Source organism: Podarcis tiliguerta (assembly GCF_965153285.1).
Source record: "Podarcis tiliguerta genome assembly, chromosome: 7".
NCBI lineage: Eukaryota > Metazoa > Chordata > Lepidosauria > Squamata > Lacertidae > Podarcis > Podarcis tiliguerta.
This window is the reverse complement of record NC_139540.1, coordinates 57,722,564-57,750,151: the sequence shown is the minus strand read 5'-3', so window position 1 is coordinate 57,750,151 and position 27,588 is coordinate 57,722,564. Positions and strand designations below refer to the sequence as shown.

The 27,588-nt window shown below is 43.6% G+C and overlaps 2 protein-coding genes across 7 annotated transcripts in view; both read left to right on the top strand.

The window, feature by feature from the left end:
- Nucleotides 1–274: 274 nt before the first annotated feature.
- Nucleotides 275–22,968, top strand: E2F3 (E2F transcription factor 3). Of its 3 annotated transcripts, none has more exons than XM_083449549.1 (7): nucleotides 275–703; nucleotides 12,266–12,377; nucleotides 13,648–13,867; nucleotides 16,256–16,416; nucleotides 17,002–17,114; nucleotides 18,760–18,895; nucleotides 20,584–22,968. In XM_083449549.1, the coding sequence occupies exons 1-7, from the start codon at nucleotides 368–370 to the stop codon at nucleotides 20,847–20,849; spliced, it is 1,344 nt and encodes a 447-aa protein (XP_083305675.1). In that variant the 5' UTR covers nucleotides 275–367; the 3' UTR covers nucleotides 20,850–22,968. The 3 variants fall into 3 exon arrangements, with proteins under 3 accessions (XP_083305675.1, XP_083305677.1, XP_083305676.1); XM_083449551.1 differs by lacking the exon at nucleotides 275–703 and adding an exon at nucleotides 1,366–1,635 and having other exon boundaries at nucleotides 16,256–16,414; nucleotides 17,000–17,114; XM_083449550.1 differs by lacking the exon at nucleotides 275–703 and adding an exon at nucleotides 10,482–11,830.
- A 1,733-nt stretch (nucleotides 22,969–24,701) lies between these two features.
- Nucleotides 24,702–27,588, top strand: part of CDKAL1 (CDKAL1 threonylcarbamoyladenosine tRNA methylthiotransferase) — a 223,303-nt gene continuing 220,416 nt past the window's right edge. The window contains exons 1-3 of one of the 4 annotated variants that reach the window (XM_083449184.1): nucleotides 24,702–24,828; nucleotides 26,008–26,041; nucleotides 27,126–27,298. In XM_083449184.1, coding sequence (XP_083305310.1) covers nucleotides 27,129–27,298 — 170 coding nt within the window. In that variant the 5' untranslated portion in view covers nucleotides 24,702–24,828; nucleotides 26,008–26,041; nucleotides 27,126–27,128. Of the gene's footprint in view, nucleotides 25,422–26,007; nucleotides 26,052–27,125; nucleotides 27,299–27,588 lie in introns of all 4 variants that reach the window. The other 3 variants (XM_083449186.1, XM_083449183.1, XM_083449185.1) reach the window with 3 other exon arrangements.

The following is a 27,588-nucleotide window of genomic DNA, read 5'->3' as shown; positions in this document are numbered from 1 at the left end:
AGCGGGCGGGAAATCTGAGTTTCGCGGGAGGCTCTTGGCGCGTAACCCTTCTCCCTTCCCTTCATTCATTGTCAGCGGCAGCCGCCGCCGCTGCTTCCTGGAGCCATTTTCCAGGCAGCCCCAGCGCGCGGCAGCGGCCGGGCTCCATCCGTGGCATCTGCCCGCCGCGCGGGCTCGCTCGCTCTCGCGACGACGCCTCCGGCAGCCGCAGACCCCCCGCTACCCCCGGCCCGGACCATTTCGAGTCCGGCGCGGGCATCGAGCGGCGAATAGCCGGGCAGGCCGGGCGGGGGGCGGCGGCGGCGGCGGAGCAGCGCCAAGGGTGGGAGGAGACTCCGCTCGGGGCGCAGGCAGACCCACAAGGGGAATGATGCGGAGGAGAGCACTGCAGCCGCACGCCCTCGCTGCTCGGCCGCCCTCGGCTCCCATGGATTCCGCGGCGGCGGCCTCCGCCGTCGCCGTCAGCTTCCCTGCCCGCTTCGCTCCCGCCGCTGCTTTCCTCCAGATCCGCAGCAGTTCCGGGGCATCCGCGCTGGGGGCGCCTTGGGTCTCCTCCTGCTTTCCCGGGGCGGCGGGCGGCGGGGCGGAGGGCGCCCGGCCCAGTCTCGTGAGCAGCGGCAGCGCCTTGTGCTGCACCCCGCACGGGCCCGCTGGACGGACGGTGTTGCTGCAGACCGCCCTGGAAAGTGCAGGCCGACCCTCGGTAAATGCCTCCCTCCCTCCCCAATCTTGTGCATGTCTGGCTGGGCTCAGCCCTCCTCCCACACCGGGGTGTGGGGGGACAGAGGAACCCCGCTTGCCTTGGATCGCTCTGTTTTGCTAGAAACTTTATTACTGTATTATGATTATTATTATTTCCTGGCCCCTCTTGGCGCATGGTGGGTTCTTGTGGGCCGGGATTGTGGGGGGAGGGAAGCGATCGGAGTCTTCCCCACCCGGTGCAAAAAACACGCAGGGGGGGGCCGCGGGTGCAGTTCCCTTAAGGAAGAGGGTCGGGGGGGGGAGGCGTCTCTTGCGCCCGTCTCCCCCCTCAATTTCTGGTGGCTGGAACAAAGAGAGCGTAGCAGAGGCCGGTGCTGCAAGCAGCGTGCTTGCCGGGCTGGGACACCCGTGACATCGGAGCGGGGTGCGCGGGGCACGGGACCTGGGCTCTTGTGTGCGCCTGCACTGGCCGTGGGGAGGGGGCGCGCGATCCTGCTGCCCCCCCTTCCCTGGGGGCGGCGGGTGGGGTTCAGGGTCTGCCTCGGCAGCATGGCCGTGGGGGAAGGGGGAGGCTCTCTGTCCCGCTGGTCTCCTTTTCGCTTCACCCCCGGACTCGGCGGCGGTGACGTTTCGCACACGTGCGCCGAGGCCGCGTCTGTGACTGGGAGCCGGGCGAAGGAGGGAGAGGGAAGGAGGGGGGCGCGGAGCCGAGCGGGGGGAGGGGGACACACAAACGCGCGCGCACACACACACACGCTCCTTCTTCTTCTGGCCTGGGCAACCGCGCAGCGCAGCGCACACCCGGACACACAACAGCGCGCGTGTGCCCGGGTCTCTGCCTTCCTCCCTCTCTCGCACACGCGGCCCTTCCTGCTTCTCAACTCTGGGAGCTGCCGGGGGGCACCGCTAGGCTTGGAAATGCCCCTGCAGCAGGTAGGCTGGGGGAGGGGGGGCGTGTGGGCTCTTTGGGGGTGCGGTGGGGGGGGGGGTCGGGCACTTTCAGAACTGGCCGCCCACTGAAGGAACTGTGTTTCATTTTCCCGGCAGAGTTTCTCAAAATTCAAGCACTGTCCTTTTCCTGGGGGGGGGCATTAAAGTTGGGGTGCTAGGTTATATTTAAAAAGTACCCCCTCACCTCCCCCCCCATCTTGCCCCTCGACGGGAATGACCGTGGGGTCACCCTCCCCGCCCCTGAATGCGGTGTTTTCCTTCCTGTGGCTGAGCTGAGTTGGGCCTCTGCCTGTCACTGGAGATGACTCCCTGAAAGTTGGGACGGTTCAAGTAACTGCTTCAGGCCACCGTTGCCTGTGTGCCGCTTCATGTTTGAAATGACTTCAGGGCTTGGGTGTGGGGTCAGGGTGTGTGGGGTGAGCTTGGGTCAGTGCGGGGTTTCAAACTGAAACTTCCACTTGTCTTGTTTCCAACTCTTCTTCTCCCCCCCCCCCTCCTTCTTGTTAAAGTATAATTCGATTATAATTTCTTTACTGATAAGGTGGTGGAAGGGTGATCTCTGTGAGGAATGGAATGTTTTCCCCCCCTTTAAGTTGGAAAAACCCTGTTGTGTTAGGCTTATAAACTGTGGGAATGTGGTTTGTAGGCTACAGAATAATTAAGTTACTGCACCCTCTCCACTTCTCCTCTGAAGCTGTTCCTGGAGGCCTTTTTGTACCTGCTTGTTATAACCTATAAACTTTCCACAGGAGTTGGTAGTTCAGAAACAAAATGAAGTTTGGATATACAAGTGGCAGTGGGGAGATAAGAGGCAGGAACAGAACCCCATTTTTCTTCTTGCTGTGTAAAGAAATGTAGGCCTGCAAAATAGGACACAGCCATAAAATGGGGAAGCTGCTAGGTGTGGTCTTCAACTTTGGGGCAGCCCTATTTTGGGCCTTTCTGGACCAGAAGGCCTTTTCTGTTTCTTGAATTTTGAGCCTTTCTATGGGTATTGTCAGGTAGCTAAGTAGGCTTACACTGATAGGTTTGAAAAGAGTGCTTGACAGTATGTATGCATGCTTGTGGGAATGACCTTTCTTGCCCCAATCACCATGACATTGTTTTGATGATGTAGGATACCACACCACTTATTTTGTATGATCTAACATTTGAACCTTTCTTTTTTAGGCTGAGGCTTATACCCACAACATGACTGTTGCCTTGATCATCTCTGTTTTGTTTTTTGTCTTGGCTGTTCGCTCAGTTGAGAGAAGGCCTATAGCCAACTGACCGGATTGGAGGGTAGGGGAAGAGAAAGAGAAAGACAACCCAAATTCCAACTCCTTTTAAATAAAGTGAATGGTTCCATCTTTCTTCCCATTATCAGCCTTCAAATCAGATTATTAAAATAATCAAACAAATGCCATCTCACCACTATGGCAATTCAGGGTTAAATGTGCAGTAAGAATTAAAATGTATGTATGAATCACATTAAAATGGCCTAATGGACACTTTCTGTAAATTGGAGAGTGTTAATATAAGCTTTTGTCATATGAAGCATGCTCTCTAAGGGATTTGGGATGGTGAGATAAGGCTTTAAATCTTGATGACATCAAGCCAGGCATCTGCCATAGTGCAGATATATTTCATGTACTACCAAATGGTATTGAATCTGGAAAACTGATCGCCCAATTGTCTTTCATAGTATTGGTCCCATAGAAACTCTGTCTGTCTGTCTGTCTGTCTGTCTGTCAAGTAGCAGATGATTACTTGTGTTGTGAAGAAAGTCTATTTGTAACATGATGGTTGTGTGGTTTTCAATGAGAAGAGCAGTCTGTTCTTATTCCAGTGGTAGTGTCTACAAGTATAGATATTAGAATGATTTAACACATGTGCAAATCCTTGTTCTACCACTAATTCTGCTCACAAATGGGTTGTCTGTTCCTGAGAGCAGATTCTGTGATCTAGGCCCTTGCCCATGGTGACTGGGCACTCCATTACATCACACTAAGTTAGGGGACATTTTAGAGAAGTAATTTAACAAAAACTTTACCTTCAACGACCTTTTTCTATGTCATCTGTTGGGGCATCTACATGGCAGAAGTTCTGGGGTCTCATATAACTAATGTGAATGATTTATCAACTAATATGAACTATAATTAAATTATTTTTTCTGCCTTTTCTATATTGTGGCAGGCATTAAAGTCCCCAATGTATACCAGAAAACAAAGGACACCATAGTGTTTCTAGTGACAGTTTATTGTTGATTTCGTGCTCTACAAATACACAGACTTTGGAAAGTAAGAGTCTGAACTTATATGCCTGAAACAAACTATGGGCAAGTAGATGGTTGTATTCATATCATTTCCTGGATAGGGAAGTACAGTACTTGTAGAAATAGGACATGCATTGGAATACACATTGAAAGAGGATGCTATCTAACTGCATTGCTTTCACTGGGATGCTTATTTGTACCCCTGTTTTGGGTGCAAGTAGTCTTGCCTATGCATCTTTTTTTTTTTTTTTAAGAATCTGATTAGGTTTGGATCAGGGCAAGGAACTACTATGATCCTGCGACAATTTCAGATTTTAAACTATGAATAAACTAAATACAGGCATAGTTTATATTCTCTTAAATCAAGATACACATTTAGAGCAGTGCCAGCAGTTTGTATTCCTCTATAACTTGAAGCTTGCTGTGTAGTGGAAAAATGAATATTTGAGCACTATCTGCAAATACTGCTTAGGATGTTAAAAATCAGCTTTGCTAGACAGTTTCACACAATGTTACTAGTTTGTGGCATATCATGGGCAGAAGAATTAAATCCCAAATTCTGCAAAGCCTTCCTTGCCTCGTTGCATAGTGAAAATGCTTGTAGCCCATCATGGAAGTGGCTAAGGCTTGAATTAAACTAATACATAACTCATAAGAACCTAGAGAAAAGGGACCTTTGGTTCTATCATGGCCTCTTACAGAATCTTTTAAGTAGGATTTCTGATCATCTAGGATATAATTTATTTTGATATAAATGGAAAAGTTAGATATAGTGCCTAAGTGATTAAGATCTGAGAGCTGTGAAAGTTAATGATTAACAGTGCAATCCTAACAAATTCTTCTTAAAAGTACTATTTACTTCATTTGGGCTACTTCCAGGTAAGTGAGGTAAGATTGTGTCCTTTTATTCTTTAGGGCAGTTCAACCTAACCATAACCTCCCACATAAAAGTTTTCTGTGAGCAAGTAGGTCTCTCTTAGGTCTGTGATGGCCAAGATTATTGTTTCCAATAGTGGTTTGATTCTCTGGCAGAATTTGAGTTGTAGATTCCTAAGAACAGCAAGGTAGGTTACGGCTTCTTAACTATACGAGCACTCAAATGTTAGTAGGTATATTAGGATTGTGAAGTAGCCTGTTTCAGAAAAACAACCCAAGCAAGGTATCTGGGTAAGATGGGGATGAGACATAATCTATTCAAAGAAATAGAAATAAAATTCTGATAGTGATGGAAGGTGCATTTGCTCTAAAGTGGTACATTTGCTCTAAAATGGACAAGAAATCAAACAAGGGTTAAGTTGAGAGAAGCGGTTATAAAATACTGGGCCCAGTTCAGAGAAAGCTAGTTGTGCCTTGTTTAAATTGATGGGACTTGTTAGACTGAAGTCCTGTACACACTTGTCTGGGTGTAAGCCCTGTCTGAGTCGACAGGCATAGGATTGCACTGTTCACTACTCAGTGGGGGGATGAACTTGTGTATTGGGGTACACTTCCTGTGCAGCTTGCTCTCTTATCCTGCTCATGTTGACAAAAAGTAAAATCAGTGGTGCTTCATTTGAATTAAATTTTCCTTAAGACTGGACCATTCGTATTCCTTAAGTAGCGTCTTAAAGTGAAGTAGGTTTGAACTGATTTGGGGAATTGGACACTGAGATAATTAGTGCTTTGATTGCTTTACTTTAAGTTAGGGCTCTCCTTTTGGTCCTGATAAGGTGATTCTATGATTCAGATACCATCTACAGCAGGGCTAGCTGACAGGGTGCCATCCAGATGTTGCTGAACTATAACTCCCATCAACTAATGATTGCCTACGAGGACAGGGGATAATTGGTTTGGAGTTTGACAACATCTGGAAGGCACTGCATTGACTACCCTTCATCTGCAGGATGGTAAGCATTCCAATCTTTTTTAAGGCAGCTAATTGCTTTTAACAGAAACATACTCCTGAGTCCTGTGGCCCATTGACGTGAGTTACAGGGAGTGTGGCTTAGTGCATGTCTGAAGTGACACACTGGGTTTGTTTCCAGATGGAAATGCATATCTCCCTCTACCCCTAAAATGTGTCTGGATTTCTAGGAAACTGGATATTACAAGTGAAATGATGGTGAAAAAGAGCAGCCAATGAGAGTCTGTTTAAAATATAAGCAATTCACTAAGGAATGGCAGTGAATCCATTAGTAATTTTGGATTGTGAGAGGGATAGAAGCAGCATACAAATTGATCATTTTCAATATCTTCCTACCTGAACATTTAATACAATCCTTAAAAAAAAAAAAGATGAATTTTTCTCTTGGGTAGGGGTTTGCATGTCATAGAGCTGTTCTACCCACCTGCATTTCAGGAGAGTTTAAAACACACACACACACACACACACACACACACAGAGAGAGAGAGAGAGAGAGTTTTTCATTCTTTTAGAATATAGCTGTCTCAGCAGCAAAAATGAAGCTTTTGGTGAATCACTTAACAGGCTTCCTCAACCTCGGTCCTCCAGATGTTTTTGACCTACAACTCCCATGATCTCTAGCTAGCAGGACCAGTGGTGAGGGATGATGGGAATTGTAGTCTCAAAACATCTGGGGGGCTGAGGTTGAGGAAGCCTGACTTTAAAAAAATCACCTTTTCCCACCTGATCGGAAAAAAGTGATCTCACTTTTTGTGTTTAAAATGCTGTTTATATGATCTGCTCTTTTAAATATTTAGGAGTGTCTCAAAGCACAATCTTACACCTTTAAAATGAAGGCTGCTTTTGCAAAGGACTTCGGCATTTTAAAAAAACCCACATGCTCTTCAACTGTAAAGCCATTATAAGGATAGTACTTTGGAGATTATTGCTGAGGGGAGGGTGGCAGTAAAGTTCTTGTTTCTGAAATATTCTCCACATTCAGCAACTCCACACCTGGATTGCTATGTTCTACCTCGGCTGTCGGAGCCAGCTGCTGGGAATCACAAGTGGCCAAAGTGCTATTGTGCTCAGGTCCTATTTGGCTGACCACTGTGAGAACAGGGTGCTGGACTGGATCAGGTCCACTGACCTGATCTAGCAGGGCTCTACTTAACATTCTTTTAAAAGGTTTATTGAAAGCATGAGACCATAATTTTAAACATTTATGCTTATTAGTATTGGAGCAGTTCTCATGTAAGCCAATCATTCAAGCTATGCTCTTAAATGTTTGGGGGAAAGCGATGAAATCAGGAGTTTAGGAATATTTGTGTTTCTGGAAAGGAATATTCTGCTTTGATTGCTTTATATGGAAATAACTTGTCACTTGCAAAAGGGGTACTCCATTATGAACGTATTTATCCTATGTCTGCTTCTCATGTTAGGTTTTGCACTCTAAGTGGACTCCCAAATACAAAATACATGCATGCTGAATTACCGGTAGTTGCAAAGGCGTGTCTATGTATAATTCCCTTTTTTAATCTAGACAGCACACAGAAGCAAAATCTCCCATTAACTCTGGTTTCCCATTTAGTTCAGACCCAGAAACTATGGTTAAAAGCTTCAGAACAATACAGGATATGGAGCAATGCTGTGAAGTTGGCTTCATACCCAGGCTTGTCAAAAAGTCATTAACCATGGTTTCCTGCTCCAGAAGGGCACCATGGTCAATGGTGCCAAAAGCTGCTGAGAAATCAATGGAAACCAACAGCTCACACTTAAATAAAACCAAACTCCCATCGCCTTGCTATTTTTCTCCCTATAATTTAACCCTCCCCTTTGCTGGTATGCAATTTATGATAAGGGGAACTAAAGCTTCAAGGAAACACTGTTAACTACGTTTTATTCATGAATTATGTTGGTGGCTGAAAAACATAGATGGAGTTCTGTGTTTTTCAAATAACTTGATTTACAGAAAGTGCCTAAGCCTGCAATCCTATGCAAACTTATTTCTCAGTAGATGGGCATAAGATTATGACATAAAACTGTGAAACTTGCAATTTAGAATGAGGGTTTCCATATGAGTCATGCTAGTGCAGCTGCAAAGGTTAGGTTATATGTTTTTGGAAGTCACTGGTAACCATTCTGTACTTAAAATGGTTTCTGTGATATTTCAGAAGCCATTTCAGGTTATTTCAGAAGCCATTTCAGGTTGTTTTTTTGGGTTGCCACCTTATGGAAGATGTCAGCATCCAGCTGTCTTTTGCAAACTCCAGGTTAGCTTGTAATGACTGAAGTAGAAAGGTCAACAGGCTTAATACCCTTATTTATATGTTTACAGGTTAACTGTAAGACCAGGATCCAAAGAGCTCACTGGCCACCTTCAGATATCTGCCAAACTGTAGTTTAGTGTGACTAGAACAAGCCTCAGCTAGCCTTGGGGACTTTTTTTCAACCAAGGAGACACATGGGTGCTTTTGATTATGTTGCTGTTCAACCACAATATGTATCATCTCAACTGTGGTTATTGTTAACTGATGAAAACACAGCACCTTTTAAAGTACATCATATATTTAAAGGTAAAGGGACTCCTGACCATTAGGTCCAGTTGTGACCGACTCTGGGGTTGTGGGTCTCATCTCGCTTTATTGGCTGAGGGAGCTGGTGTACAGCTTCCGGGTTATGTAGCCAGCATGACCAAGCTGCTTCTGGCGATCCAGAGCAGCGCACGGAAACGCCGTTTACCTTCCCGCTGGAGCGGTTCCTATTTATCTACTTGCACTTTGACGTGCTAGGTTGGCAGAGCAGGGACCGAGCAACGGGAGCTCACCCCGTCACGGGGATTTGAACTGCCAACCTTCTGATTGGCAAGCCTTAGGCTCTGTGGCTTAGACCACAGCGCCACCCACGTCCCATATCATATACAGTGGTGCCTCGCAAGACGGAAAGAATCCGTTCCGCGAGTGTCTTCATTTAGCGGTTTTTTCGTCTTGCGAAGCAACCCTATTAGCGGCTATTAGCGGCTATTAAAGGCTTAAGGGATTAGCGGATTAGCTGCTAAAAGGCTATTAGCAGCTTAGTGCCTTAGAAAAAGGGGGTGGGGAGTGGAAAAAAATCGCAAGAATCGCAAGACATTTTCGTCTTGCGAAGCAAGCCCATAGAGAAATTCATCCTGCGAAGCGCATTGAAAAACGGGTTTTCCATCTTGCGAGGCATTCGTCTTGTGGGGCACCACTGTATTTAATTTGTGTGAAATATATATTGGCTTGAATTCTGTAGTTTGCTAATGGGAGGGTGTTGGCCATTGTAGAAGGCATGGATGTCTCTAGGTACGTGCTCACCTCAAGTAATTCTTGTAGTTTTCAACATCTGAATTGTTGCAGACCAAGATCTTTCAGGAAATAAGTGGCTGCTGAGATTGTGACTGCTATGTACAAGACTTGCATATTTGCATTTTCTGTTTGAGTTATTATTAAATCCCCCCTCCCCCTGCTCACACAAACACATATATTGAGGCAGGTTTCAGCAGATCCGTGGTTTAATTTTAACTTCTGTGTCCAATGCCCACATAACAAAGCTGAAACCCTTTCAATCTTCCAATGACTACCCCATCATATAAATCCAAATCTAACAGCCAGCTCAAAAGTTTTACGGCTTCTTCTGTAAGCGGCTAAAGATTGGTGCACTTCAAAGGAGACAAAACTACACAGTTGTGGAAACAACCCCTAAGAGTCAGCTGTACTGTTGTATGCATACCTGAAACCAAAATGGACTGTGCCAATAAATATGAAGGGTGCATCTTTAGAATGGGGTGTGGCTTTCCTTAAATTCTGTAGTATTAGGCCAGTCGGATGTGAGGGCGATCTGGCTGCGACATCTGTCACCCCATTGATCGCCAGGGTTGATTCGGCTGATCTGGCTGGCTAGGCGGGTGTCCCCTTCCTCCCTCACCGCTCCATGTGCGTCCCTCCCGAAGCTGCGCGCTCGGTGGAAGAGGACGACCATCCCAGATAGAAGGAGTGTACCGTTCTTCGGTCAAGGGTATACGATAGCTGCGCTCCCCTGCTAGAACCTCCAAACAAGCTCAAGGTCCATTTGTGCAAGGCCAGTCATTCTCACAGCCCTTGCTTCGAGATATTTAAAGCAGGGGTGGGAACTGTGGCTCACCAGATGTTAATTGGACTACAACTCCCATTGGTCCCAACTGGCATGGCCAGCGGTTAGGGATGGTGGGGGAGCTGTAGTCCATACACATCTGGGCAGTTGCAGATTTCAAACCCTTTTCTAAATGCTCTCATTTTAATGGCGGCGCTCATGCCAATATATAAATGTGTGTGTGATGGAAAGGTGTGTTGAGTGTCAAATTAACTAGTGGGGGACCTATCTCTGAACTAACCTAACATGAGCTGTATTTCATATTACATACTTTATAAGTAAGCTTAACTTTCGTGGTGGTTCTTTGGAAATTTCCTACTTGAACATGTTTTCTGTTAGAATGGATGCCTTCAGTTAAGTCAAGTGTTAGGGCTTTGCAGTAGAAGTGTTAATATAGCCCACAAAGACAGACAACTAAAGGGATGGCATCAGATTAATATGGTGACCACAGAAGTATGTTAAGATAGAATCATAGAATAAAGAGCTGTCTTTATATCAAATCTTACCCAACACTAGGAATGGATTTTCAAGGTCTTAGACACCAGCTTAGGTCTACAGGTCAATATTACAGTGCTACCTCAGGTTAAGAACTTAATTCGTTCTGGAGGTCTGTTCTTAACCTGAAACTGTTCTTAACCTGAAGCACCACTTTAGCTAATGGGGCCTCCTACTGCCGCTGCGCCACCACTGCACGATTTCTGTTCTTATCCTGAAGCAAAGTTCTTAACCTGAGGTAATATTTCTGCGTTAGTGGAGTCTGTAACCTGAAGCGTATGTAACCTGAAGTACTACAGTATTTCAAAGAGATGTTTAAGGAACTGAACTTGATTCCATTTTCTTGCAAAGCATGTATTCTCTGAGCTGTTGCTCCTTTTTTGCCCATATTTCTCAAAAATTTTCATTTTTAGTGAATCAAAACATGGTGGCAAGTTTGGAGCTCGGTTTTGTGGGAAAACTCTTAGTCCCCAAAGACTTAAGCGTAAGATCACTGAAATGTTTTGGTAGTATTTCAAAGCTGTTCTCACCCCATCTGTGGTTACCACCATAAAAAAAGGATTGGAATAGCAATGAGTCTCATTAGGCAATTTTACAAAGTTTATGGTGCCAAACCTCATATTGTCTGCATGTGTGTTGTGTTTGACAAATGTCGCCACTGTGGTAGTGAGCTTTGCTACTGAGGTCCGTGAAAATGTTAGTCTGTCTGATATTCTAGGTCAAATGAAAAACCTAGAATGTCTTACAACATTTGTTTCTACCTAACTGCATTCAGTTAACCTGTGTTCATTGTGTATGTTGGCCATTTTGTTGGTTTTCTGACAAATTAAAATAATAATGATTATAATAAAACGCAGGAAATAAATAAAATGCATACCCCAGAATTGATGGAATAGAGTTGAGGCTACCATATAAAACTTGGCTTGTTTTAACATAGTGAATATAGAGACATGGTGAACATAGATATTCTTCTATAACGGGATAATTTTACTTGGCAAAACAACTGTACTTGCATGATTTGGAAATACTGATACTGCTAAAGTCAGCCCCTACAGTTGTCACGATGCCCACAGAACTTTATCTGTAGCTGCCACATTAGAACTTCAAGCTATCTGCATGTAGGGGAAGCCTGGTGTGGTATACTAGGAAGTTATATATTTGGAAGAAGAGTTTAGCAGAAGCAACTTTAGGTTGTGTAGCAAAGCATCATTGATACAGACTAAGTAACCCAGTTAGAATGCAACTATGGTGGGTTATTCACTCAGCTGCTGAATCTTGTTTGTGATCCAGGGCAGACAGTTGAAGGACATAGGAAGGGTGAAAGCTGTCTTGCTATGGCACTAGGAAAGGAGGAGATAGTGAACTATTTGCTTCATCTGCATAATGAGGAGGTGGGGAAAACTTTGTGATCACAGTCTTTGTTTTGGGGGGCCTCAGATCCGAGCCTCATGATGTGCCAGTTGCATGAGACGTCTGCATATTCTTGCATTGCAGGGTTTGGACTAGATGATTCTCAGGGTCCCTTCCAACTCTATAGTTCTATGATTCTATGCCCTAATCAATGCAGGAATATGCAGGCTTTCAACTTGAAGCACTTGTGAGCTTCTATGTTACAGAACACCATTAAGAGGGAGCCTTGGGGGGGGGGAGGTATCTGCAACAAAATAAAAGCATTCTACAATATCTACAGGCACCTAAGAAGTTGAGAAAGATACATGGATTTCCTGGCTCGCCTCCTTACTATAATAATTTCTAGGTCCTGTAAAGCACAACTTCATCTTATAAGGTTGATTTTGCTCTTCACGGGAACTCTGCTCTTTTGACAGGCAAAGCGAAGACTGGAACTGGGAGGAAGCGGACAGCAGTTTCTGGCTGAAGGACTAAGAACGCCGAAGGGGAAAGGGAGAGCTGCAACTAGAAGTCCAGATAGTCCCAAAAGTAAGGAACATTTTTGGTTAAATGTGTTGCAAAGAGCTTCAAAGCAGCATGTTACCGTTCTGGATTTTGAATCACTGCTCCTTGCCCATTGATCAAGCCAATGCATTCAGTGTGTTCTCAGGTACCCTTCATGGTTGTTTTGCTCTGACTAAAATTATCACCCCCTGTTTCACATTGCATTTTTGTTCTACCCATGTATGCAGGATCAGGGGTGAGGAATCTTTGGCTCCCCAGATATGCTTATACTCCCTATCAGCCGCAGTGAGCATGGCTGGTGGTCAGGGTTGATGGGAGTTGTAGTCCAATCCAACTGTACAAGTCTGTGATTCTATCTCAAAGTATCTGGAGGGCCACAGGTACTGCTATTGAGCTAGATATTAGTCTTCTTCATGTGTTCTCTAGCTTGTGGAAAGTGAACATGTGAGGGTAGGGGATAGCAGATGAAAGTGAGCTAGTTTTATGCACATACATGTGGGTTGACTTTGCAATTGCCCTCCATGACTTGGAAGGAAATCTTCTGAAGTGGGGGCTACTTGTCCCCTCATGTTCTAGAATTGTGGAAAATCAAGGTTATTGCCAACAAAGAAAGGCTTGGCGTTCATCATGCATTGAGTGAGTTCTAGCCATTTGCCTCACTCCCTTGCTTTTGAGGTCTTCAGTAGGACTGTTGCTTGGAAACTGCCTAGTACAAGTAAGGGAACTTTTGTCTCCATCATAGACTGAGCCTTCTGAATAAACATGCCCGCCATGTTGCTTCTGATTTTTATGTGCAAATTATTTTGAATGTGAATGCAGATTTTTTTTTAAAGCTTCTCTTGGGGCTACAATGCAGGATACACACATTCAAAATAAATGCATAACATGTTAAGAGTTACATTGAATGTCACAACAGAGAGGTATAGGTCATAACTGGAGGGTGGTTTAACCGAAGCAACTGTTTTTAAAGCTTCTGTTAGCTTGTTATTTACAAGCTGGTGATGCACAAAATCATGAAGCACTTTCTACCTTTCTCTTACATACAAAGCTATACCTCCAGTTTATTCACACTGTCTTTTCTTTATACAATAGATATGGCTTGAAAGTTAACATGTCTCGAGAAAAGCAATGGAAAAAGGTACTCGAGCCTAGCTACTCTGTGGATGTATAATGTTGAACTGGCTCTGAGTGGTCCCGTGTACAATGCACACGATTACTCCCAATTACTCCGAAGGTTTAAAATAGAGATTTAACACCGGCTTCATAATCATCATAAATTTAATTTTTCTTCAAGCTCCCAAATCCCCTTCAGAAAAGACGCGATACGATACATCGCTGGGTCTTCTCACCAAGAAGTTTGTTCAGCTTCTGAGCCAGTCCCCAGACGGTGTCGTAGATTTGAACAAAGCAGCAGAAGTCCTTAAGGTACAAAAAAGGAGGATTTATGACATCACCAATGTCCTGGAAGGCATTCACCTCATTAAAAAAAAATCCAAGAACAACATTCAGTGGATGTAAGTATCCTAGTGCTATATTCTTGTTCCCTACAGGACGGCCTTGCACTTTCACATTTCATTTTCACGAAAGTATTTTGTATGCTGGAGGATAACGAGTTATTCCACTAAGCTTTACTCAGAGAAGGCCTACTGAAATCGATGAACACCGCTAAGTTAAATCTACTCTGAGTAAAACATAGTTGACTCCCACCCAGGGAAATTTAATCCTGCCATTCATGGAGGTATCTTATGACGTGGTCTGACTGTGTATGTTTGGATTGGCTGTAGGTCAAGGCCACATATCACATGGAATGCATTGGGAAAGGGAATGGTGGCTTGCAAACCACTGCCCATAATACTTGGTCAAATGAGGCTTATTCAGAGGCAGCGTCCCTCTGCTTGTCAGGCGCTGTGGACAAACCTACAACATGTTTTACTTATGAGCTGCTTGGAGCCCTCTGGCTACCAGTGGAGACAGACAACTGAATTCTGATGTGCCCAAAGTGATTCAGCTACATTCTCATGGCTTACTCAGACATCTAAAAATATTGTGTAGCACAGCCCTTTCCTTGATATTGCATTTTGTTGGTGGCATATTTTCACATTTCTTTAAAACATAAAATAAAAGCAACTTCTCTGTGTGTAGAAACTGGCATATTATGGGAAGTGAGCCCTCTACTCTCCTTATCCACTAGCTTTCCACGGCTGGGGACTTACTTGCGTAGGGGAAAAACAAACACTTGTAATACAGAGCTACAGTCCAGAAAGGGATCAAATTTTGCATGTTTAAGCTTCTGCTTAAATAATGCACATGAAGCATTTTGAGCTGTGGTCAGGGACAATTTGGGTCACATCCATACCATACATATGAAAAGCACATTTATGCCACACAGTCATGGCTTCCCCCAAAGAGTCGTGGGAAATACAATTTGCCTCCAGAGAGCTATTTTAGCACCCTTAACAAACTACGGTTCCCAGGATTCTTTGGGGGAAGCCATGAGATGTCTATGCATGGTGCAGGTGTGAGTTTAGACACCCCCAGCTCAAGTACACAGGTTACGCCAGCAGTACTGTTGAGAGAGAAACTCAACCAGTTCCTCTTGCATAGGAAGCATATGAAGGCAAGGGAACATCGTGGGATGTAGGAATGCAAGATGTTGCCTTCTCCCCCACGCCGCACAGTAACAGTTTGCTTGTTCTGAAGCTTGAGCATAGCCTCAGTAGAAATTTGGTTTTAATATGGTGGTGGATACTTGGGGGTGAGCTTGGAAGAGTGGCTTGCCCGACAGCTACATAATGAGTTCATGACTGAGTTGAAATCTGAACCAGAAGTTTCCAGTTCATAGCCATGTACTTCCCATTAAATGAGATGAACTTTAAATTTGATCCAGATATGGAGGTGGCATACATTCAACTTGAGAATTTTGATACTTGATGGTATTGATCTCTTGGCAAAAAGATACTTTGCAGCACATGTGCATTTCTTATGTGCTTTGACTTAATTCTTCTAAAACAGGGAATATAAGAAGTGAGAATCAATTTTTTTTCTTAGTCTGAAACTCTTATCATGGAGTCCTGCTTGGCCTTGGGTCCAAGTGGAGAAGCACCCCACTACCCAAAGGTCCGGAAGAGGCTCTCCCCCCCCCCCCCCCATTTCTCACTATATAATGAAATTGCAAGAATGTAATCATGCTACAGTTCACAGGGCTGCACTGTTTATAGGAAAGTGGGAGGTGCTTCAGAGAGCATGTTGGCAAGCAGCTCTCTGAAGCACCTCCGACCCTCCTTTAAAAGGGTTTGGGAGTAAAGTGTGCTGTGAAGGAAGTGTGCAGCTTCGGGGGTTGGGCTGGGTGTACAGGAAGGAGGGCTTGGCCAGGTGGGGGGGGAAGTGGGATTGGGATAGGTGGGGTTAGTGAGCAAAGCAAGCTGGCGCGGCAGCTCTTCACTATTGATAATTATGTGCAAACACTGAATCTTAAAAGTAAACGACAAAAACAAATGGAACTAGAGTATTTTCAAACATGCAGCAAGAGTCACTGCCACTAAAAGAAAGTTATGCCCAAAATGCCATTAGTAAATGGTGTTTTGTTATCTTTGCACATCACGTAAGGCACACCATCCTTCCAGAAGGAGGAATGAGATAATCATGGGTGGAATCTGAAAATCCCTCTGTATATGTATAGAATAAATTGAAACAATGTTTTTAAAAAGAGATCTTGTTAAGCCTCGCCTCTCGCCAGCTTGCTTTGATGTGCTAGTTTTTCAGACAATGCGACTTGCCAAATCTTCAGCACTCAGCTTCTTCTGAACTGAATAGTCACATGAAGTTTTAAGAGAAACTCTTGTCTCGTCTGGACCGCGGAACTTTAGGAATGCCTGTGAAGTGTCTGTTCACTTGTCTTGTAGGGGCTGCAGTCTGTCGGACTTTGGGGGCATGTTGGCACACTGTCAAGGCTTGTCCAAGGAGGTGGCAGAACTCAACCAGGAAGAGCAAAAGTTGGACGAGTTGATACAAAGCTGCTCTCTTGACCTAAAGCTACTAAGAGAAGATTCTGAGAATCGGAGATATCCTTTAAGCCTGAACTCATTTGGGAAATCTTAACATTTCTCTAAAGGCTAGGGGTAGTGGATTGTATTGGTGGTATTAATGATATACTGCAGCAAGCATGATGCTAACTTATAGCTGTTCATATAATTTTAAATCACATGTAAGTAAGCGGTTTTAAACTGTTTTCATTGTGTAACCTGCCATGGGACCTTTTGGTGAAGGGTGGGTAATAAATAAATTATAATAATGATATTTTTCAAACTATGACTGATGTTCTGCAGTAGCAGCTCACTTCAACACTGTTTGGATTCTAGTTAATACAAGACTGATTTCTTGGTGTAATTTCTAAAAACCTTACAAATTATTTCATAATCAAAAAATGTGAAGTATAGCCAAGAAATCTCAACAGATCGCTCCTTGCTTTGCCCAACTTCAGGGCTGTTTCAGTTTCATTCTTATTTATTTTTAAAATTTAGTATTAGAAGCAGGGAGAGAGCAGCTAACGGTAACCTTGATGGGGGAACAGTGTAAGAATATTTACTTTAGTGTGCTGATACACGTGACTGAAAGCTGCTTCTGAACAATTCTTTAACAAAGTTTACATTAGCTTATGTTAGATACGAAGACATTCAAGAAATAAGTAGCCTTAAAGACCAAACTGTCATACTTGTGAAAGCTCCTCCAGAAACAAAACTTGAAGTGCCTGACCCAATAGAGGTAAGAATAAAATGCTTGTGGTTTTTCTTCTGTAAGTCAATCTTACACAATGTGTAACATCTTATACCATATTTATGTATAAGCTTTACTGAATGGGATCATTTTTCTATATGGCAATAAAAAATGCTAATGGGCAGTCTTCTAATTTTTTGGTTTCTGGAACCTGGGAGATCATTCTTCTATGCCTCTCTTTCCTTCTGACTACTAGATCTTGGTTAATGCTGTCTCATTTATCTTTTTTTGCTCATTTTGTTCCCTGAGAAGTTGGTCTGCTACCACCCCCTCTGATTATTTCACTCATTGTAGTGTTTGTGCCTTGTGCCTTGCTTTTTCTTAAACTGACTTTCCACCTTGCACTTCTTTCTCAATCTAATTTGATGTTAAAATAAAATAAAATATTGGCTTTTCCACCTTCTAAGACAGCAATGAGGAACCTCTGGCCCGCCAAGCCTCCCAGTTTGGTCCACCAGGCCATTTTGGGCAGGCCACACCCACCTGCCGTTAACATTCGTTTATTTTTCATTCACCATTTTACTGGTATGCTGCTTTTCCACAAAAAGAATCAAAGTGGCTTATAACAAAACGGGGGGGAAGAGTACTGTAACACTTCAAAATCAACCATTGCAAGAACCACTGCAATACCCCTTTAAGAAGGCTTCAGCTGGGCAATTTGGAATGGGCAGCAAGCAGAGGGGTGCTGCTGTTACCGTGCTCCCGGGCCCAATATTGAGAGGGGGTGCAAACAGGGGCCCCCACAGCAGGCTCCTTCATTGGAACCTGACTCCATGCCAGAAGGAGCTGCACTTTGACTACGGCGCTTGTGCCTGGCGCAGCTCCGCGGGGCCCGGGTCAGGCCTGACCTGGGGAAGGAAAGCAGGTGAGTGGGCGGCAGCGCTACTGCCCACCATCCTCGGCCACTGCAGCAGCTCTGCCCACCAAGTCACTTCTGACCCGGCGGCGAAGAGCTGGAGAATCGGGGGTCATGCTGCTGCCCACCCTCCTGGGCTGCGAGGCACCTCCTGCCTGGCTGCAGTAACTCTGCTGCCAGGTCAGACCGGAACAGGAGGAGAGTGGGCAGCAGCTTCCCTCTCCTAACCCTGAACTGTGACCTGTGGAGGGCGCCCTCTGCGGGCATATGCTCTGCTGCTGGCCTGTTTAGCATTAGCAGTATATTTTGCTGGACCAATTCTCGATTGGTCTGTAAGCTTTCAACCTACGCAGGGCTTTTCCTTAGGTTAGGCTACCGTCATTATACATACTTTCCTAGAAGTAAATCCTAGTGAGGTTAGTAGGACTTACTTCTGCGTAGGCATGCACAGACTTGCACTGTTAGTATATTAAGAGTGAAATGGATTGTGAGGTTGCATATGAAGTTGTCCTGAGACAAAGGTTGATGTTCAGGAAGAGAATGTGCCATCCACTTGTTCCTTACGCATGATTTTTATATCATTCGTAAATGAATAGCAGTCTCACCTGCATGATTAAATGTGCACAGACCCTTGCAGAAACATGTTACTCTTCCACACAAACTGACTTTGATTAGCACCCTGGACCTTATAAAAATGAACCATAAATCTCCAGTAGCCGCTTGTTGCATTTTGTTGGCAGAAGACATATTGAAAATGGGGATGTTTTCTCTTTGCAGAATAAGCTAATACACTTATCTAGTACCCAGGGGCCTATTGAAGTTTACTTGTGTCCAGAAGAAACAGATTACCACAGTCCAATGAAAACGCAAGATCAGGATCATAATGGAAATATCTCAAGGAATGTTTCCAAAGGTAACATTTTGCCTTTTAAAGTTGTATTGACCAAGTATAATTAAAGGGAAAGTGTAATTCAGTCTGTTCAGTTAATAAATGATGTGCTGAATGCTAGATTTCTTTAGACTAAAGGAAGTATGAATGCTACGGCGTGTGTGTGTACCTTCCCCCTCAACATTGTCATACTTTATTCAGAATATAGCCTTGATTGTAAGTGCTTCCATGCCCTGAGCTTGCTGTCTGGGTTGGTGGATGTGGGAAATCACTGACCATAAACTAATTCTGCTGTGCATGTACACTCAGGCATGTACATCTAAAGGCTATCACTATGAGCTGTCTATTTATGCATGATAGGTAATATCATTTATGAATTATCTCTTGTCACTTAAAAGTGGTGGCTGCCTACTTTTGTCTATTGTAAGAGACATGCTCTGTCAAGTTCCAAAACTTTTGTGATGCTCAGAGCATGTGAGGCAGAGCAAAAAAGGGAAAGAGGATAGATGAGTTTTCCATAGCTCAGAAGGTGGCTTTTGGCTGGTGGGACAGGAAGGAAGGTATTGTCACTACTTGCATTTGCCACAAGATGCAACCGTTGCTTCTTCAAGGGCCAGGCAACTATCTACTGGGTCTGCTCTTACCTGCTCTTCCCAGGACAGGTTACAAGAATGTAAACGTGCAGTATTAAAAGCAGACAACACAATTTACAATCAGAAGACTGCTTCTCCTGCTCCAACCCTCCTCTCTTCTTAGCAGGATGGAGAACTGGTGTGTGGGGAGATAATGTCCGTATGTTGCAAGAGGGGGGGAGGGTTAAGGGCTAAAGACCTCCCCACCATCACCCGGGTGTATCTTGCCAATAAAATGTCATCCCTATTTGGGAAGGCATTCTTTTTGCAGCAATTACTCCAAATAGCTGCTGGTTGAAAAAGATAGTGTTAACTTTAGCTGTGTCTGTTGACGTTCGCCTTGTCCTTGCTTTCAGATTTAGCCTGGCTGCTTTACGTACAACCATCCTCTGATAACTTTATTTTCATTTATCTCCAGAATAATTGTTATTTGGTTGTTCTGGGTCCACCTCTTGGCCACTAAGATAGAAGGCTGTGTGTGTAACATTCAGCATTGAGAAATGAAACTTCTTTCTTTTTATAAAAGGTCACATGAGACTTGGTATTGTATCCAATGGTAGTTCTACTCAGAGTAGACCCGTGGAAATTTAAGGCTGACTTGGTTTCATTCATTTCAGTAGGACTACTTTGAACAAATACAACCTTAAAAATCCATTTGTTACACTAGCATAGCCAAAAGACTAAATAGCTGTGCTGACTTCTCCAGTGGCATCTTGAGATGAACTCTGCACCTGATAGAAGCAACCACCAGGAAATATTCCCACCCCCCCAGAGATCACAATTTTGGCCTAAACAAGTGCATCCCTGCTCATGTGTTAAAGGTCATCCCTGTTCCGCTCTGAACACAGTCAAAGGGAGGGAAAGACTTGTATCCCAATCATTCTGATGCATTCTTGTTGCTCAGAGCAACTTGCCCATTTTAAAAATTGTTTTCTCTACCAAGATAAGCTGTGTAGAGACAGCAACAATAGACGTTGAAGGGAAGGGGAGGGGGGAAACATTGACATGCATTAATAATGTAAAATTGTGTGTGCAACCCTCTTACAAGTTTTTTAAAAATAATGCTATTTCTTGAAACAGATTTGATTTCTGATAACTCGGGAAGTCTTGACTGTTCAGTAACTACAGCAACCATCTCCCCATTGGCCTCTCCAACCAACCTTCTGCAGCAGACAGAGGACCAAATTGCATCAGGTTTTGAAGGGCCATTTGTAAGCTTGCTGCCGCCTCTACTTCATGAAGACTATTTGATCAGTCTTGGCGAAGAGGAGGGTATCAGTGACCTCTTTGATTCTTACGATTTTGAAAAATTGCCAGCATTGGTAGATGAATTTTTATGCAGCTGATTATCCCTTGTGTCTCTTTTTTCCTCTCTCTCTCTCTCTCTCTCTCTGCACCCCCACATATTTTTAGAATGAAACCAGAGTACCTGCTGTCATTCCATGTTCTCTGTTCTCTTACCTCTTAATCCTTGTCCCATTTCAATATCATAATTTGGAATGCTTGATATTTGTGGGAAAATAATTCTAGAATAGTGCAAACACAGAACTGCAGACTTTCTCATCAGAGTTACCTCAATCCCATGTTCTGGTAGCTACTGGTTTTAGCAAAGTATAGAAGGATGAAATCTGAAATGGAGGAATGATTATACTTTCTTGTGTCTACAAGCTTTGTGAAGGGCTGAAGAACAGTTTTAGTCACACATAGCAATTATTCCTTTATATTTCAAACTGTGCCTTCCGTAGAGTGTGTGTCTTGAGTCTTTGATTTGTATGTTCCGTCATAGTAATTGCAAAAAAAAGTGCAAAATACAGAAAGATGTGAGATGGACTTCTTCCAAAGCTTTTGTGGAATGTTTGAAATCTTCTCCATGCCTCTATCTTGGAGGAGTTTTTATATAAAAATGTATTGCAGTTCTAAATAAAACAAACTAATGGTGGCCCAAGTCCAACACAGCATACCTGGGACAGCCAGGGTCACACCCCTAACTAACCTTTTGAAAACTGAAGTTCTGTAGACCAGCTGTTTAACAGAGAGGGGAGGAGAGTGGACAGGGTAAATTGAATCCAGCTCCTTGGTCTCCCTCCTGAACAGTCAGTTGATGGGATTTCACTACCCCCAAAGAGCTACACGCGCACACCCCCATGTGTTGGACAAGGCTGGGAACAGTACACATTTTTATGAAGTTGTCCACCCACTTTGTGGAATACTTGTGTGGAAATCTGCTTCCACGTGCCTGTAACCTTTAGCTGGATCAGGGAGACCATTTTGCCATAGGAACTAGAAATTTAAAAATTCTATCTATACGTGAGGAAGTCACTTGTTAAATTTGAAATAAAAACACACACGTTAAGTTTCATGGTCTGCAGTGTGCAATAGAACTGGTACGTAAACATTTTGTGGTACGAAGTGGGGCTTTGTGTTAAGTGCCTACTAGAGTTGCACTGTGGGCTTCTTCCTGTAAGGGATACTATTTATGCCAAGCTTCACTTATTCAGAACACTGTGTTTATTTTAGTGGATTAGTTGCCTCTGCTTCCAATTTTGGGAGTTGATACAAAGCTGACATTTCACCCAAAGTGTAAATAACATACCTGTCAGTACTCTCTGTAGTGAATTTTAATTTATAACACTTTGCTGGTTTAGGGTATGTGTTCTGAAACTAATACAATTCATACATCTTACACACAGTTGTGTAAAATGTTGCCACTTTAGATGAATTAGCAGTTTGTATTTTTTCTATCTGATGATTAATAAATTAGTAGAATGTTTGTTTTAAATATATATGTGCGGATTTTCTGGTACCACTGATATGCTGCTATAAACACTCACAATTTAAATGGCTGAGTAACAGTATGAAAGCTGTATGAGTGAGCCTTGGAATATAATTGTGTGAAAAAGGCAACACATTAAGAACTGTTAAACAGTGTTAAGTGTGTTTGTGTACAAACATGTGCATAGTTATTCCATTGATTATTTAAGTTGTATGTTCTTAAACTTTAGTCATCTAACAGTTTTGTACAATAGGAATGAATTTGTAAAACCTGCCAGAATATTTTATAGCTGGTTTGTAATTTCTTGAAAAATCTTACTGTGGGTCTGTAAATAAAATAGAGTATTTAAAGTTTGTCTTGTGGAGAAAAAGTAAAAGCGCTGTGAGCATGAACACTTTGGTGGTATGAAGGGGATCTCTGTGGGTAGAATGAAAAAAAGGGGGACTCTAATGTTGTATGCTGTTTTGTACAATTTACATACTTCCCCAATGTGTGAGCAAAATACTAACCTTAATATACCTTTGAATAGTATGCTAGTTCTACAAATCTGTAAAATAATGTAAAAACAAAACAACCAAACAGCTTTGCATTTATAAAGATAACCTGTTCTAGCTGTGATATTGACTCTTCAAATGTATGTACCTGACAGATTTTTTTATGGTAATCAATAAAGCTTTATATCGGTATATAAATTCTTCAGCATTATGGTTACATTTCCTCCCCAGCTACAGCAATGGCTTTGGCAAAGCATTGTATACCAGGGAAGGTATCTTCAGGAGCCATGAGCAAAATGTACCATAGCTGCACAGTGGTTGGGCTGCCCTGCTTTCCTAACACGAAAGAGAAACTGACTGGGTATAAACTGGGGCTGCTCATGGTTGTTTAATGGTATGAATAACAGTAATCCTCTCAAGGTGTTGTACAATAAAAACAGCAACATACAGTTAAAAACACAAAAAGCAATACATTTAAACAAAACTCAGCAAAGCAAAATACAGACTCATTTCCCATTTATCCAGCCAGGAAAGTATTGAAGCAAAAGTGTCTTCAGTCATTCTATTTCACAGAACAGGCAGCCACCCACCCTTAAAAACCCTGCTCTTGAGCTACTGTGGCTCCTACGATTTTTGGAGTCCTGCAAACTAGGGATCAGGGGCTTTTCCAGGTAGTTTAGGGCCTTATGCTAGTACAACATCCTAGAAGATTGGCAGCCAGTGCAAAACTTACAAGAAAGGTATGTGCTAGTGGTAGTTTGTCTCCCACAAGCAACAGCTGCTGTGTTTTGCACCAGCTGCAGACTTCAGTTCAATCCCAAATCTGAGGAACAAGGCAGAATCAGTCCCAAAGTTGGGTCTGAAGACAGACTGAAATGGGGCTAGATAATCAAGATTCATCCAGGAATGCCTGCAGGTTTGCCATGACCCTCTCAAAAACTTTGACCAAAAGATTATTTGCAACAGGGTGGTAGTTGTTAAATACCATAAAATCCAGGGTAGCTTTCCCCCCACAAGTGGCTGTTGCCTCCTCTGTGTGCAGAGATGCATTCACCAAGCCCTGCCTAGCTTTAACTAGCAGTGGAAGGCAAAGGTCCAAAAGGACCTGTAGCAGATTTCTCAAAATAATAGAAGCAATGAAACAGGTCCCTTTCTCTGCCTTTATTTCATAAAATTTACACACTCTATGGTGATTGTAAAAAACAACAACAACCCTCAAGGCAGTTACAAAAAGGTAGGGAAAATTCACAACCATACAGAAGTTAAAATACTAAAACATTAAAAGTACCCCAACTTTCGAAGCATCTGGTTAGGCTTCTCTAAACAATAATGTTTTAGTAGGTAGTAAGCACAATTATGTGCTCTACCATGTTTTCTGTCTTCATCTCAGGACTTGTGTCACCTGTGCTCTAGCTGCTGTTTGATTGCATGTAGCTCCCTAATGTCCTAAATAACCTAGGTGTTGAATGGCAGTTTTAATTATGTTTTGGCCAACATATTCGTAGAGCGTTTTGGGGCGGTAACGGCCCGACCTTAGAGAAGTCCACCTACTTCAGTGCAACTCACTTCCAACAAACCAGGCGCAGCAAGGTTTCCGCTTCAAACCTAAATTAGCGATTTCCCACCTGTTCCTTTAAATTACTATTTAAAGGCATGCTTCAGTAGACCCCTGTGTGTGTTTGAGTGAGATTGATAGGGACGGGACAGCGACACGTACGCCTACGGACAACAGCACCCACCCAGGCAAGGGATGAATTTAACCTCCAAGCTGCTCCAGAATTTGTGACGGGAAAGGCGGGACCCTTCTTGGCTCTCCCCGTCCAATCAGACCGCGATTCTATTTCGGGAGCCAATCACACCACTTGGGGGAATCTCCCAGGTCCTCCCTTCCCCTCCGTTGCGCGAAGCTGCCGACGGCCTAAATTTGTCCTTTTTCGGACGCCGTCGAAAGGCCGTTTCTCTCTTCCCTCCCCCCCCCTTCCCGTTTAGCTGCGTAGAGGGGCGGCGTTCCATCATGGCGTCGTCCATGTGAGGCGAGAAGCGCATCAGGTTCCGCAGGTGAACTTTTCGTTGTTGTTGTTGTTGCTGCTGCTGCCGCCGGTCGACGGGTGGGGTGGGCGAGCGGGCTAAGTAACGGCTTCCCGCCGTGAAAGCGGCCCGCAGCTTACAGTGGGGGCGCGGCGGTCAGAATGGGCCCATATGGCCCCTTCTCCTCCTCTAGCTTCTCCCTCTCAGCTTTCACGTGTCGCGTCGCCTTCAGACGCGAGCCGTTTCTCTTCCCGGCAGCGCGGCCCACCTCCCTCTTCTCCCCCAGCCGCGAACGTCCTTCACGGGAGCCACCTCTCGGGGTTGCGACCCCACCCGCGGTTCTTTCGGTACAACCTCTTCGCAGCTTTGCCCAGGGAAAGACGGCGGCTGAGGGCTTTCGCCGGGACTGAGGGGTCCGCCGTAGAGTTTTCAGCTTCGGCTGTTGGGGTTCGAGCCACAAACGTGTGAAGACGACAGGAGGAGAGAGAGAGTGAGTTGCGTGTCTGATCCAGGGTGCCTTTTGTGGCCCCGAGGACGCAGCTGGTGTGCGAAGCGGGCTGTTTTCTAGCGAGGGAAGCATCCAGCAGTGTTGAAGAATGTAAGGTTTTCCGCGACAAGATGCTGTGAGTCCCCCCCCCCCCCATGGAAAGGTTTACATTTCTAAAAAAAGGTTTTGAAAAACGAGTTTCCATCATATTCATATCCGTATCAGCCAGTAGAAAGGCCTTGAACTTACATACGCAAGTTAGCAGTTAGGCTTCTTAAGAAATATGTTTCATTTATTATTATTAAATTACAAGCGGAAGATGAAAATGAACACACACTGACACACACTCACACTTACATGAATCCAAACCTCAGGGGGGGAACCATGTTATAATACACTATTTAGAATTTCAAAATACTCTTAATTTATTCATTCATTCTTGGCTGAAGTACATAAGACAACAGTGTATTCCTGTATCTACTGGTTGGATGGCATTAGGAAGGAATACCAGCATGGAGGAAATGAGACGCAGAAAGGCAAGTTCTTCCACTAGTTCTTTCATTCATTTTCCCCCAAACTAAGGAAAATGGTGGAAGGAATACATATATGAAATATCATTGGATGGAGCCATGACTTAGGCATTTTGAATCATTTATTAAGTATCAGCCTTGGTGATTTATAGAAAGTATAATTATGATTGAAAACCTTTTGATTTTTTTCAGGATAAAAAAATGCTTTAACTCCAAAGATAAAATAGTAAGTTAAGGTACAGTGTTGTTACAATAAGCTATTTAGTGTTGCTGGGTTATAGTTTAAATGCTAAGAACTATAGTGGGTTTACATCTAGGGCCCAGATGAACAAGATGCATTCATCTGTTTTTACTGGGTGCTTAGTTCTTTAAGATAATGGGCCATCATACCAAGCATAAACATCTGTTACATCTTCTGAGATGCTAATTAGCATTATCAGCAAATTTCAGACTCAGTTGTGTGTGTATAGACACTGAGTAGAATGGGAACCACATGTGTAGCACCTGTTTGTGAGCTCAGTACTTCATCTAACTAGGGATGTGTGTACTGAAGACCCAGAACTAGATAAATTTCAAAGGGCCTAATATTCCAGGCAAAATATTTAGCTAATCTGGTATTATCCATTGTTACAAACTGATAAAAGGCACATGGAATGTTTGTAGGCAATTGCTGAACTGTCTTGTATAGTGAATTAAGATATTACTTGAAGCATGTACTGGTTATAATGCTGGCAGGTACCCTTATTTCTGGCATTAGATAAGCCAGGTGTCGCCAATCATTTTGGGCCAAAGGGCAAGTTTGTAACCCAGAAAAGTGGTCAAGGGCATCACACGCACACATCACAACTAAACATGCTTCGCAACCTACTTGACTAAAGTAGAATGTTTCTTTCAAATTTAATTTTGGCTGGGCAGGGAGTGGACCCTATGAGCAATAGAGAAGGCATCTGTTGGCACATGTGTGCCTGTGGATGCAGTGTTGGCAACCCATTAGATAAGCTTTCATCAACATATATGGAAATATCAGTCACATTGACTCTTATTTAAAACTCAGATGCGCAGCTTGATTCAGTGCTGCTGTTTAAAATGCATTATTAATTATTGGGCCATTTTTTCTATCTGTATGGTCTCTAACGGCATTAAAGTATTTTAATGAATATTGGGTTAACAGTTTTATAAATAAATTAGTCTGGTTGTGTTGCTGTATTATTAAAAAGACATGAGGAATTGATTTTAATGTTTGCTGTGTAGAATAATATGTATGTTTTTTCAGTTCTTGATCTTAACACTGTGTACTTAAATCTTCATAGAAAATGCCTGCTGTCTGTGATTCCCTCCTTGGAGACATTGAAGATATCATCTCAGAGCAAGACCCAAAGCCGCAAGACCTGCAGTTCAGGAGAAAAAATGTTATTCCTAAAGTGCGAAAACGCCATTCACAAAAAAATGTAGAAACAGATTATGATGATCCCCCAAGTGACAGGTATGTTTGTTTTTTGCCAGTCCTATGTGGAGAGATGGTTTTCATTGCATAACTAATGTACACAATTGATGCTTTTGAATTATGGTGCTGGAGGAGACGCTTGAGAGTCCCATGGACTGCAAGAAGATCAAACCAATCCATTCTTAAGGAAATCAGCCCTGAGTGCTCGCTGGAAGGACAGATCGTGAAGCTGAGGCTCCAATACTTTGGCCACCTCATGAGTAGAGAAGACTCCCTGGAAAAGACCCTGATGTTGGGAAAGATGGAGGGCACAAGGAGAAGGGGACGGC

Bases quoted from the DNA above. Each gene is read 5' to 3' on its own strand.
- E2F3 (XM_083449549.1), top strand. From the start codon at position 368: ATGATGCGGAGGAGAGCACTGCAGCCGCACGCCCTCGCTGCTCGGCCG. The intron at 704-12,265 runs GTAAATGCCTCC...CTCTTTTGACAG, and splicing joins AAAGTGCAGGCCGACCCTCG to GCAAAGCGAAGACTGGAACT. The intron at 16,417-17,001 runs ATCCTTTAAGCC...CAAAGTTTACAT, and splicing joins AGATTCTGAGAATCGGAGAT to TAGCTTATGTTAGATACGAA.